Raw genomic sequence first — 13757 nt, 5'->3', positions numbered from 1 at the left:
TCTTAAGGGATCACATCCAAAAATGCCTCATAAGGAGGAAAGAACAGATGAGTAAAACAGGACAAAATAGTAAGATTCTTTTCTTTTTTAATTGATGGGTCAATTCTCTGATGGAGATTACGAAGATTATCAGGTTCAGCTCAAGACCGCAGGGCTGATAATCTCTCCAGTTTTCTTCGTCTGAAATAAGCAGACCCGGTTCCTAAAAATGCACCCTCAGAAAGGGGCTGGCCGCCAAGGAGGCAGGATCGGCTTGGCCCAGTAAGGGAGGCTGTCCTGACAAGTCTGGTGTCAACACCCTGGAAAACGCCTCCAGGCTCGGTGCCTCGTCAGGCTGGTGCTCGCATAGAGCCGCGCCCCAGATGCAAAGGGTCGCACCCGCCTCTGCACCGCGGACTCTGAGCCAGGCAAAGCCAGGAGTACGCGTCCTGAGAGACCCGAGGCCCTACGTTCAGCCAGCCAATGGCCATGGGACGGGGGCGGGACCTCGGGTAGCAAGCCAATGGGATGCGGCGCGGCTGGAGAGCGGCCGGTCCCAGGGCGGCGGGGGTTCGCAGCCCCACCCCCCGCCATGTGGGAGCCTCGCGGGGCTGAGGCGTGCGCGGCGGCGCTCGGGGGCGCGCTCTTCCTGCTGCTCTTCGCGCTGGGGGTCCGCCAGGTGCTGAAGCAGAGGCGGCCGACGGGCTTACCCCCGGGGCCGTCGGGGCTGCCATTTATTGGCAACATCTACTCGCTGGCCGCCTCAGCCGAGCTGCCGCACGTCTACATGAGAAAGCAGAGCCAGGTGTACGGCGAGGTACAGCCCGACGGGCCGCGGGCAGGGAGGGCCCGCGCCTTCCTCCCGGGTGGGCTGACGGCCGCTCCTGGGCCCGAGCTGTCGGGGTCCCGCCCAGCCGGGAGCCGCACCCTCCCGACGTCCCGGGGATCCGGGCGGGATCCGGGCGGGATCCTTCCGCTCCCGAGGGCGCCGAGGGGTGCTCCCGCGCCTGCGCAGTGGGCGCTCGGGCCACGCCGGCGGCCTTATGGGCCGTGGCGGGCGCTGCCCTCAGCAGAGGGAGCCCTGGGCCGAGGTTCTCCGTGGTTAGGTTAGGTTTCGAGGCACGACTTCTCGGGAAAACAAGGCGTCCGAATTCTGGGACCGAGTTAATGCTTAATAGGAGGTTCTTGGAAGTTTGCATTTGAGGACGGCTGGTCTGGGCGTTGCTGTGAGGACTAGAGAGCGCGGGTGACGACCTCTGGCTCGGAAGTGGGCTCTGGAGAATGATTGGGAAAGAATGAACGAATTAATAACTAAAATCGGTGCGGAGTCTACAGCGCTGAGGGAGCAATGTGGTCCTGCCTGGCCGGGAGCATCCTCATAGCAAACACAGAATGTGCCTGCTGTGGGCAGCCTCCCTTCCAGTGTGGACTGAAAAATCGGTAAAACCGAATAGCATCCGTGCTGGTAGGTGCAAGAGAGGCAGAGGAAGAAGAAAGGAGCAAAAATGAAAAGAATGGAGGCACTGAAGAGTAGACATGGTTTGCCTGACTCTGCCTTAGACTTCCGTTGAAAACCACTTTTTCAGCTACGGCAGCGTTTGATCTTAGTTGTCAAACACTGCTAAATGTCTCTCATTGACTAAAGTATTTCCCAATTCTGACAAAGTCTCAAAGTGAGTATAAGTTGTTAAAATACTATACCCTTTCTGGAAGTGGGAGGAGACTGTTACCTCCCATACTTCTGCGAGGACTTGGAGGTGTATGCTCACAGAAAAAAAACCTTGGACTTGAAAATTGCTTATGAGAAATGACAGTCACTTCAAGTGACACCTCCTTTTTTTAAGTCTATGAGTTCAATTCTTTGTAATTCTTGAAGGGAAGACAACCAGTCTTCAGGACTTACACATTCATTTTAAAGGCAATGTTAAATAGAAATGTACCACTGAGAATTACCATTTCCTTGGAGATTCACTCTGAGTATGTAAGCTTCTGCAGTGACTTAGTCTTAATCCAGACTTTGAGAAGCATTCCCTAGCTAGCAAAGCTATTACAAGTGGTTTTTACAGATTATTTTCAGGTAAATGTAAGGACAAGAAAATAATTCCTTTAAGGTAAGTAGGGTTGACAACTTATTAATTTATTTATATAGTAAGCATTTATTGAAACCTTTATGCACGGCACTGAATGAGACTGTATGGAGGGTTCAAAGATGAAAGAGATGAAATCACTGAGTCTAAGGACTTTATAATTTAACAAGCAAACACAAGACAAGAATATGAATGTTTCTGGTTCAAGGTAGTATTAAATAAGTGCCATGGGAGCCTCTAGGCATGTGCTGCGGTGGTGAGAGAGAGAGAGAGAGAGAGAGCGCAAGAGAAGGAGAGTGCGCCAAGAAATGCATTGTGGAGGATGGTCCCTAAAGACTTGATATGGTTTGGACAGTATGGCGGTAAGGGAGGCATTCCAAATAAGAAAACAATCCAAGCAAAGGTTGAAAAGTGTATGGCAATTATTTATCAGTTTTCATGAACAGCACTTTTCACATCCTTTATTATTAGCATAGCCCGTGGTGTTGTAATAATATGCCTAAATGTGTGTCTCCACCACTATTCATTAATTGAACATGTATTTATCAATTGTCATATGCTATGTACTGTCATAGGTGTGAAGATATAGCAGTGAACAAAACAGATAAAAATCCCTGCCTTTGTGTAGTTTACATTCTGGGGTAGGGGGGCGGGACGCACAACATAAACACAATAAGTAAATTATATAATGTGTTAGAGTACAGAGTATGAAATAAACTAAATCAGGGTAAGGGAGATCGAGAATGCTAGGGGGTGAAATTTTAAATGGGTTAGTCAGAGCAGGCCTCACTGCAAAAGAAGGCACCTGAGCAAAGACTTAAAGGAAATGAAGGAGCGAGCTGTAGGAATATCTAGGGGAAAAGCATTCCAGACCTAGAGAACAAGTACAAAGGTCACAAAGCAGGAGTATGCCATGTTGAGAATCACCTATAAAGAGACAAGAGGCTGTTGAGATAACATAGGGGAGAAATGAAGGTGGCTTGGATCAAGAGTGTCAGTGATGGAAGTGGTAATTGTCATATTCTGTTTATATTCTGCAAGTAGAAACAACATGACTACTGAGCAAGCAGTGATGTGGGGCTTGGGAGAAAATGAAGTCAACATGGGCAGTTTGGGGCCTGAACAGCTTAAAGGATGGATGGAGTGGTGTTATTAATTGACATAGTGAAAAATTATGGGTAGAGCTGCTTTGTGGGGAGTGGAAGAGGCTTGAAGATCCTAGACTGAAGGCATGGAAAGTGTTTGATGTGTTCTGTTTCCCTCTCTACCAGCATGATAACTAGCCCATAGTAATACTAAAAATTATTGAATAAATCAAAGAATATGTAAACCTAATCTTGGACCCCTCCATGGGGATCAAAGCAGCTTAAGGATAAGTTTCCACAATTTGACTCACAAACCTTACCAAAAGTCCTTGAAAACAGCATATACCAGAATAGATCCTAGTTCAAGTAACAGTTTCCCCAGTTTACCCTCAAATAGAGGACTGTCTCAAATTTTTGAGTAAAGGTGAATTGTATAACAACTTTCTCAAGCTATGGCTTCTCCTTGGTTTTTGTAATCCTTAAGAGTCCACAGCCTGATAGCTTTACCCTGAAATACAAGTACCCTGTTTGTTCTGCCTTTATATTAACACAACTTTCAATCCTGGGGTCTTTTACTGTCCTTGTGAAATCGTCAGTCTGGTTTTTTCCTGCATCAGGACCACTGCCTATTCACTAGTGCCATCCTTTTATTATCTCTACTGTGATATTGTGATTTATAAGAAAAATATATATTTAGTCTTTGTCCCTTTCCTGGCACATAGCTGCTAATACCCTTTAAATTTCTTGTGATGAGAGTGCTAAAGGTGTCTTTTGTTATTCATAGTAAGCCCCTTTCAACCATACCTGACTTTATGCTAATGAGGTAATTTTTGGAAAGCCCCTAAGGATGGGAGTTTGTTGCCAGGAGAACCAGCCAGGATTAGAGGCTCGGAACTTTGAGCCCCACCCCCCTTACCTCTGGGGAGGGGAGAGGGGCTGGAGGTTGAATCAATCACCAACGGCCAATGAATTTAATCAATCATTCCTACATAATAAAGCCTCTGTAAAAATCCCTGAATTATAGGGTTCAAAGAGCTTCCATGTTGGTGAACATATGAAAGTGAGTGGAGGGTAGCATGCTTGGAGAGAACATGGAAGCTTCACACCCGTTTCTCCATACCTTGCCCTATGCATCTCTTTCATATGGCTGTTCCTGAGTTATATCCTTTTATAATAAACTGGTATAATCTAGTAAGGAACATACTTTCCTGAGTTCTCTGAGCCATTCTAGCAAATTAATCGAACCTGAGGAGGAGGTTGTGGGAACCTCTGATTTATAGGCTGTTGGTCAGAAGCACAGGTAACACCTGGACTTGCAATTGGGGTCTGAAGTGCGGGAGCATTCTTGTAGCACTGAGCCCTTAACCTGTGGAATCTGACACTATTTCCAGGTAGATAGTGTCCGAATTGAGTTAAATTGTAGAACACCCAGCTGGTGTCCCAGAATTGCTTGATGTGTGGAAAACCCACACATCTGGTGTTAGAAGTGAGAGTAGAGGAGACACACGGGAGGAGGAGTTTTTCTTTGTATCTGCTAAAATTACTCTTAAGGGAAAAGACTTTCCTTTAAGACCGTTTGATTACTGCTTTGGGAACTGAGCGAGTTCCACCCTCGCTTGGCTGGTAGCCATTCCCTTTTCTCTTCCACTTCCACTTTTGACTAATACCACTGCTTGTGGCAGGCAGTCCATGTTCCTTCTCCAAAGCTCTGGATGTACCTGCTGCTCAGGTGGGAGGGCCTATCCTTGTGCTAAAGACTCCATTGCTCACCTGGGTAATTCTGTTACTCCTTGGAGGTCTTCGTCACTTTTGCTGCCATAACTACTCTTGCTGAATTTCTATTCTCTGCTAAGCCTCTTGTTTTTTTCTGAAGTAGAATGAACCACAACTAAATCTGCTCTACCTGTTTGCACACAGATGAGGCTTGACTCAGTATTTTGGCTCTAAAAAGCTCTCAGCCAACACCTGAGAGGATGGGGATAAGCAGTCTTTGCATCCCACTGATAAGGTGGCATTGTTCCCTCACTGGACGAGGCCCTTATATTGGCTAGCTAGAATAGACTACAGTAGTCTCCCCTTATCCACTGGTGATACGTTCCAAGACCCCCAGTGGATGCCTAAAACTGCGGATAGTACCAAGCCCTATATATACTATGTTTTTTACTATACATGCATACCTATGATAAAGTTTAATTTATAAATTAGGCACAGTAAGAGATTAACAATAACTAATAATAAACTAGAACAATTATAACAATATAAAAGTTACCATAGATCTTAGCAACCTTGGTGTATGATTTTTTTTCTTTCCTTATTAAGTTGAGAACTTTCACCTTTTCACTTAAAGGAAGCACTTTACAGTTTTTCTTTGGCATGTCTGAATTGCCGGCATCACTACTTGTGCACTTTGGGGCCATTATTAAGTTAAATAAGGGTTATTTGAACACAAACACTGCAGTAGTGACAGTTGATCTGATAACTGAGATGGCTACCAAGTGATTAACAGGTGAGTAGCATATACATTGTGGATATGCTGGACAAAGGAATGATTCACATCCCAAGTGGGATGATTCAAGATTTCATCATATTACTCAGACAATTTAAAACTTACGAATTGTTTATTTCTGGAATTTTCCATTTAATATTTCCAGACTGCAGTTGATTGCAGGTAACCAAAATGATGGAAAGCAAAATTATGGATAAAGGCTCCAGCAAGGCATAAGGATGAATATTCTGTCTTGTCTTCCCCTTAACTGAGGGGTAGCCACCCGTGCCAATGTGGTGAATGCCTTTCCTCCAAGGTCACATTCTCTTAGGGCCTTTTTTGTTAACTTTATGGAACTCAAGGACCCAAATACAAATGAGCCTAGTTACAATATATTTATACTTTGTTGACCTTAAACAAATAGCCAGTTATTTGAGATTAGCAAAGAATTGCAATTTAGAGTCTGCAACCGTGGTGAGCCATCTGCAAGTCCTCCACAGCAAGGGAAAGAGAAACTCTTGTATAGAGGGGAAGAGGAAGTTGGGAGGGCTTTTGTAAACAAAGAGTTCTGAGGTGTAAGTGGCTTTTTATTGGCTGAGTTGTGACAGTCTCTCATTGTCTGAGCTTCTTGCCAGTCAAAACGAGGAAATCTTTCTTTTCCCTGTTGGGCTCTGCTATCCATGTAGGGTGTGAGAGCTCCCCCTTTTGGCCTCCTGACTCCAATTTAATGAGGTTTCTGTTTATTAATTTGATAACTTCAAAGCTGTCTCTCAGACCTTTGACAATCTCCTCCCCTATCTAAGCCTGGAGTAATAAATGATACGTAGATGGTGCTGCTTCCTCATTCATCTTAGAAATAAAAAGAGATTCCTAGATATCATTGAATGTTTTGAGTTGGAATGAATCTTAAAAGAGCATCTAAATCAAATATATTTTCTTTGGCAACTCTGAAGCCCAAAAAGGTTAAGGGTTCTGCCCAGGGTCCTATATCTATTTAATGGCAGAGCTTAAACTGAAACCCAAGCCTCCTGAGTTCAGTACTCTTTCCGTTATACCATTTATAAGATTATGTCTTCAGGCACTGAATACGTAATGAAATCATAGCGTTTGATATGCCTTCTAGAGAGAAGGCACACTAAACATGGTCAGTTGAGTAATAAATGCCTATATTTTCAGGGAAGTAACAAATTCTGGGAGAGCTGGGTTTAGTACATGTGGATTTCCATGTTATATTTCTCCATACATTTTGCCATTTAAATGTTGTTTTTCTTTTCTTCTCAAAGATCTTCAGTTTAGATCTTGGAGGTATATCAACTGTGGTTCTAAATGGCTATGATGTGGTAAAGGAATGCCTTGTTCATCAAAGTGAAATTTTTGCAGACAGACCATGTCTTCCTTTATTCATGAAGATGGCAAAAATGGGAGGTATGTTTATTTTCATTTATTTAGTGATTTACTACACTATTTTTGAATCACATTCCTTATTTTATGTAAATTTAGTACATAGTTTGGATTCTATTGTACTGATTATGAAAATATTAATTAGCTAATTCATTAATTTAGCTTACAGAATCTAGCATTTGAGCACATTTCAGGCTGCATTACACTCATATTTGGACCAGTACATGCTAATTCTACTGTTGAAATCCAGTTGTAATAAATATTGTAAATAATATTTGAAGAATTAGCACTTAATAATATCTGCAGGTTTTGTGAAACAAGTTAAGAATACACACACGTGCACACACGCTTGAGTCAAAAATGACTTTTGAAGCCAGTCTTGAATACTTGGTGACATTTTTACTATCATTTTGCTTATAACTTATAGAACCTGAAGCAGCCTTTGTTAACTACTAATCAATATATGTAAATGAAGAATTGTGGTGTTTGTGTAAAGGACTAGGATTCTATATGGTTTAGTGTTGATCAGTGTCGAGTGATTCCATATTCAACAAGAGAGAAAGGCTGAAAGTTAATAGAATTGGTGAGAAGAAAGCAGCAACAAAAAGCCTAAAATAGAATGTTGAAGTCAGATACAACACTTTTAATACTTAATAGTATAAGAGTTTTTACAGTAATGGTGTCCAAAATTCTCCAATTAAATGAGAAGTTCATGCTTAATTTCAAAGAAAAATTTAACAATATCTTGCTTACATAGACTAAAAAAGACATTGATTAAAAAGAAAAAGTAAAAATTAACCATGTATTAAATCTCAAAGCAAATCAACTAATGCAAAGAAAACACCAGTTTTAAAGGCCAAATTCTCAGGCCAGAGTATAATTATTCTTGAAAGTAATAATATAAATAAAAAGCAAATCTCCAGCTTCTTAAATACGCTTCTAAATAATAGTTAGGCCAAAGAAGAAATTATACCACAATCATAATAGAAGACCTTTAAAGAAATTATGAAAATGAATTGTTCCATAAATACACGTTGAGTGAGTATTTGTTGAATGACTAGTTATCTGAGAGTATGGAAAAGAGAGTGGACTATGGGAATATAAGATTGCTGACAGCACTAAAGACCCCCCCCTTGTGTGTGGTTAACTTTATCATAAGCTCCAAATTCAAAAATTGTGGCACAAAAATTGTTGGATTGTAAATTACACAGGTACCTCATATAGACAAGAGAAAATAACATTTTTCATCATAAGTAAACCTATGTATCCGTTATGAATGAAATTTTGAGTAAAGTACTTGGTACATAAATATATGTGCTGCAGATATTGTTTGTTTCTTGATAGTTGATTTAAAGGGAAAATATTCAATAGTAGCGACATCAGAACAGCGGAGTATACTGTGGAGACTGAAATTTTAAGACAAAAACATCAACGTTAGAAGTTTGAGTTTCATGTTTGCCCTCTGTCTTAGTTCAGGCTGCTATAACAAGAATACCATAGACTGAGTGGCTTAAACAACAAACATTTATTCTCACAGATCTGGAGGTTAGGAAATCCAAGATCAAGGCACTAGCAGATCCAGTATCTGGAAAGAGCCTACTTCCTAGCTTGTAGACAGCAGCATCTCCCTGTATCTTCACATGCCTGAGAGCAGTCATCTCTTCTCGTGTCCCTTCTCATAAGGGCAGTGATCCCATTCATGAGAGCTCCAACCTCATGACCTAATTACCTCCCAAAGGCCCCACTTCCTAATACCATCACATTGGGGATTAGGCTTCATGGTTTGAATTTTGTGGGAACACAAACATTCAATCTATAGTACCCTCCTCTTGGCTTGAGTATTTCCACTACATTGACACCTTATTGAGGCCACTCTTGCCTCTGCCAGAATTATCTTGTTAGGTAACATATTCCCTTAACAGGAGGAAATTTGTATTCTAAAATCTATTTTCTTAAAGCAGAGAATTTCTAATCCTAGAAGAATGATTTTCAGGTGTTTGCTTAGTCCAAGATAAAGTTTTGCCCATAGAACATGCAGTTGTCTTTTGTAAATTAGGCTTATGTAAAAGTTGGATAATAAAGTCACCCAGGCCTACTTCACCCAGGCTGAATTATGCAAGACTGTCCAGTTTCTTGAGGTAGGAGAATTATAGGTCTTTTCTGCCTGTCCCCAGATGAGAAATCAACAAACTTTATCTGTTTATAATATTCTGTGGCTAATGAAGAGCAGAGAACAGGGCTTAACCACTGAGTCTAGTTTTAGTTTTATAGAAAGATAATTTGGAGAAGAATGACTGACTATCCTTTTTTTTAAAAAAAAAAAACTTCATAGCATTTTTAGCTGTTAGATACAGGGAAGTAGGCATGATAAAATTTTTTAGTGCCTTTTTTTTTCTTTTCTCCCAGGCTTACTCAATGCCAGATATGGCCGAGGATGGACTGATCATAGAAGATTAGCTGTAAACAGCTTTCGCTGTTTTGGATATGGCCAAAAGTCTTTTGAATCTAAAATCTTAAAGGAAACAAAATTTTTCATTGATGCTATTGAAACATACAAAGGTAGACCATTTGACTTGAAACAATTAATAACAAACGCTGTTTCAAACATAACCAGTCTGATTATTTTTGGAGAACGATTTACTTATGAAGACACTGATTTTCAGCACATGATTGAGTTATTTAGTAAAAACGTGGAACTAGCTGCCAGTGCCTCAGTCTTCCTGTATAATGCCTTTCCATGGATTGGCATCTTACCTTTTGGAAAACATCGACAGCTGTTTAGAAATGCAGATGTGGTCTATGAGTTTCTCTCCAGGCTCATTGAAAAAGTTTCTGTCAACAGAAAGCCTCAGTTACCTCGGCATTTTGTTGATGCTTATTTAGATAAGATGGATCAAGGTAAAAATGACCCATCATCTACTTTCTCCAAAGAAAACCTAATTTTCTCGGTGGGTGAACTCATCATTGCTGGAACCGAAACTACAACCAATGTGCTACGGTGGGCAATTCTTTTCATGGCCCTTTATCCTAACATTCAAGGTAAGGATTCTCTTGATCTCAAGGTCTGTCCTTTCATTTAGGGCTCACGGGTGTTAGAGTCTTTGGCCATGTACAAAGCATTTTATATAGGAACTCCTGCTGTGCTAGCCAAGAAGAAAAATACTTAGTAGTTACAAAGCGTTTCCAAATCTGTTATCTCAATTCACATAAAAACTTCTGAGATAGGTCTTATTATGCCTATTTTATAAATGAGGGAAAAGGCTGAGTGGCTGACTTGCCCAAGCTCAGCCACTGGGAGTAGCGGAGCTGGGACCTGAACCCTCGTTTTTTTTAATTCAAGTTTTGTGTTTCACTATTTTCCTTGCTGAGAGTGTTGTTACTCCAGTTCTAGGTTTGTTTAATTTTTGTTACTTTTAATGTGTTTTTCACAACAAAGTTACTCAGAGCATTGGCTATTGGTAGTACAAGATATATGGCATATGTTTAAATTGAACTCCCAGATAATAAAAAGTCTGAATCTGGGTATACCCATACCGTATTGGCTTATTATAGGTTGTACTTTGTTTTATCCTACAGGGAAATTGCTTCAGATGTAATTCTAAGAATTGAATAATAACTTGAACATTTTTTCTCTGACAGGACAAGTTCAGAAAGAGATTGATTTAATTATGGGACCCAGTGGGAAGCCATCTTGGGAAGACAAATGCAAAATGCCTTATACTGAGGCAGTTTTGCATGAAGTTTTAAGATTCTGTAATATCGTGCCGTTAGGGATTTTCCACGCAACCTCTGAAGATGCAGTTGTACGTGGTTATTACATTCCTAAAGGCACAACAGTAATTACAAATCTTTATTCTGTACACTTTGATGAGAGGTACTGGAGAGACCCAGAAATATTCTATCCTGAGCGATTTCTGGACAGCAGTGGATGTTTTGCCAAGAAGGAAGCTTTGATTCCTTTCTCCCTAGGTAAGAGCACTTTCACAGGGGCATGACTTCAGGACAAAGTATAGTGATAATTCCCATCATGTATAACATCTTAACCTGAAGCATCCTGTTATAGAATTAAATATTGCAACACCGAATACATAGTGTTGATTCTTACAGGAGAAAATGGTTTAATTAGAAGTCATTAATACCTGTTTCTACTCAGAATAAACAAGCTTTAATGTAGTAACTAAAGAGAACCTGTTGAGTATCTCTGGCTTTTTCTGAAACTTTTTTGCTTGTAGATTTTTGGCTTGTAATCAAAACTCATAGAGCTAGAAGTCAGTAACAGGTAGCTTGAGAAACTGAGATCCAAGGAGGGAAATAACATCATAATTTGAAGTGAAGCTAGAGTCCAGCTCTCTTGGCTCCCAGTTTATTATACCTCATCTCCAGAAATATTGCTTCTGCTGTGGAAAAGTACACAGATCACAAGACCCATGGAAGATGGGCTGGAAACTCTTCCTTTCATTGGGAAAGGGTACACATTTAGTCATTTGAAATGAAATGAGCTTCTCCTGGATCCATAGAACAAACTGTCACACCTTAAATTAGATCTTTCATGGCATATCTTAGGCTCTGTTGCAACGTGCAAGGAAAGTGGGGAATGGGACTAATAAGCTTACAAAAGTTCATGACCTGACAAAAGAAGGTAAAGAAATGGGCTCTAGGAGCTGAAGTGCCAACTTCTATTCTTTGTAGTTTAAGAAAAATCCTTTAATAAACATAACTTCCTTTAAATTTCAGATTTCCTGAATGGCAGCCACATATTAGACACAAATTTTGGTAAATATTTTGTATTTTTAAAAATTATGATGTCTGTTTTTTTCTGTTTAGGGAGAAGACATTGTCTTGGAGAACAGCTGGCTCGAATGGAAATGTTCCTGTTTTTTACAGCATTGCTTCAGCGGTTTCACTTGCATTTTCCACATGAACTGGTTCCAAATCTGAAGCCTAAGTTAGGCATGACATTGCAACCCCAGCCCTACCTCCTCTGTGCAAAAAGACGCTGAACGTGCATGGCTGTTTTGTGGAACAAGGCTATATATTTGCCTCACCCTTAAATCTTGTTTAATCAGTATGTGTTTAGGCAAAAGTCACAGCATTGTAAAGCCAAATGAACACAGACGTGTCTTTAAAAATAGTACTAAAGCAATAATAAACATTAGCTATGATTTTTTTTCAAGCTTTTATGACTTCTAAGGTTGAATTATCTGTTGAGGAAAACAAAGGTGCAAATTACAGGTGTTGCTAAGAAGGGCCATGGATGCCCTAGGCAGAGCCTGATTTGTCAGCCTCTTGAGCACCAGGCATCTCCCATCCCTTCTTGACTCCATCTTGCTCCTGTCCTGGGGGCTTTGCTTCCAAATCCCAATGCCAGCTCCCTTCTGATCTGGTTCTAGTCCAGTTTAATAGAGGACTAAAGAAGAAATTAGAATCTAAATAAATGAGTTTGGACTACAGAGGTATTTTAGACATAGTGGCAGATGATAGAAGAAGTATCTATATATTTAATGTGGAACCTGCCAATGCTTTCAAATCTTGCTCCCTACTATGTCTTCATAAGAGTTGTGTCATTTCATTCTTCCTACAAATGAGGGTCCCTTTGACCCCTGAGTATCTATCCCCATAGCAGCAGTTAGTAGACAGGAAATTACAATAATGTATTTAAAATAAAAATGATATGTGACTATTAATTCTTTGTAGGCACAGATATTTTCCCTAGTACCACTCTTCCAAAACCAGTCACAGGGCTTAAAGATTGAATCCTTTTACCTTTTTGAAGTCTCTAGGCATTTCCTTGATTACTGTTATTTTTCTAAAGATAATACTATTCAACTCCAAAAAACATGCTTTAGAGCCAGGGTAACTATAATTTGGGACACTTGAGAGTGATGGGCTTCTATTAATAATTATGCCAGGAAAACAAGTGTAAACTGTGACTGTCCTGATCAAACACCAGTTTGATTTCTTCAACTATTTCTTCTAAAGTTGTACATTAAGGTTCATGCTCTTGTAACTTGGCTCATGAATAGTTGCAGCCTCAGAGTAAATGCACATAACAATGACTTCTGTTAAGAATATGAATTTAACCTTAGTTTGACCTCATCTGTTGAATATTTTCAAGTTTTTGTGTGATAACTGAGGCGTCTTTGCATCCCTCATATATTAAGATGTTTCTAGTTGCAAGGGGAAGATAATTCTGTGCAAATTTGCTTAAATAATAAAAGAGAAGTTCAGAGGTAGCAGGGCAATTTCAGGGTAGGTATGACCTAGATGCTCCATGATGTAATCAAAGATCCTGTTTGCATCTCTCAATTTTCCCGTCCAGGTGGTATCAGCTTTATCTTAAGGCTGGCACATGGAAGCACATATGTTTTTCCCACCTCCTTGTAGAGAGAGTGAGTTTGGATAGTTTCTGGGAGAGCAAGGAAGCTTTTCAGACGTTCCCCTAAAACTGTTCTTTGTGTCCTGTAGGTCCTAACTAAGTTATGTGCCCATCCATTAAAACTATGTCTTGTGAGTGAGATTATGGTTCACTTAAGCCTGATGACTAGAGCCAGTGGTGGAGTTGGCTTCCTCGAAAGTACATGTGCTACTTTGGGGTGATATAGTTACCTAAACAAAAATAAGGAGAATTGTGAAGAGAAGAGGAACTACTGACTAGGAGACTAATTACAATATGTACCTTTCTGCCCTCTGACCACCTGCTAAGCCAGGCAACTTTCCAAC

The 13757-nt window shown here is 40.6% G+C and overlaps 1 protein-coding gene across 4 annotated transcripts; it reads left to right on the top strand.

Annotated features, from left to right (window-relative positions):
• The first annotated feature begins 534 nt into the window (after positions 1-534).
• LOC131408898 (vitamin D 25-hydroxylase) lies at positions 535-12506 on the top strand. 4 transcript variants are annotated; one of them, XM_058546037.1, is made up of 6 exons: positions 535-796; positions 6920-7061; positions 9444-9596; positions 9969-10076; positions 10677-11006; positions 11862-12506. In XM_058546037.1, exons 1-6 carry the CDS (start codon positions 572-574, stop codon positions 12035-12037), a joined length of 1134 nt encoding a protein of 377 aa, XP_058402020.1. In that variant the 5' UTR covers positions 535-571; the 3' UTR covers positions 12038-12506. The 4 variants fall into 4 exon arrangements, with proteins under 4 accessions (XP_058402020.1, XP_058402022.1, XP_058402019.1 ...); XM_058546039.1 differs by lacking the exon at positions 9444-9596; XM_058546036.1 differs by having other exon boundaries at positions 539-796; positions 9444-10076.
• Positions 12507-13757: the final 1251 nt, after the last annotated feature.

The sequence above is a fragment of the Diceros bicornis genome, chromosome 7 (assembly GCF_020826845.1).
Source record: "Diceros bicornis minor isolate mBicDic1 chromosome 7, mDicBic1.mat.cur, whole genome shotgun sequence".
NCBI lineage: Eukaryota > Metazoa > Chordata > Mammalia > Perissodactyla > Rhinocerotidae > Diceros > Diceros bicornis.
The sequence above is the reverse complement of the archived record's forward strand: the minus strand, read 5'-3'. Positions and strand labels throughout refer to the sequence as shown.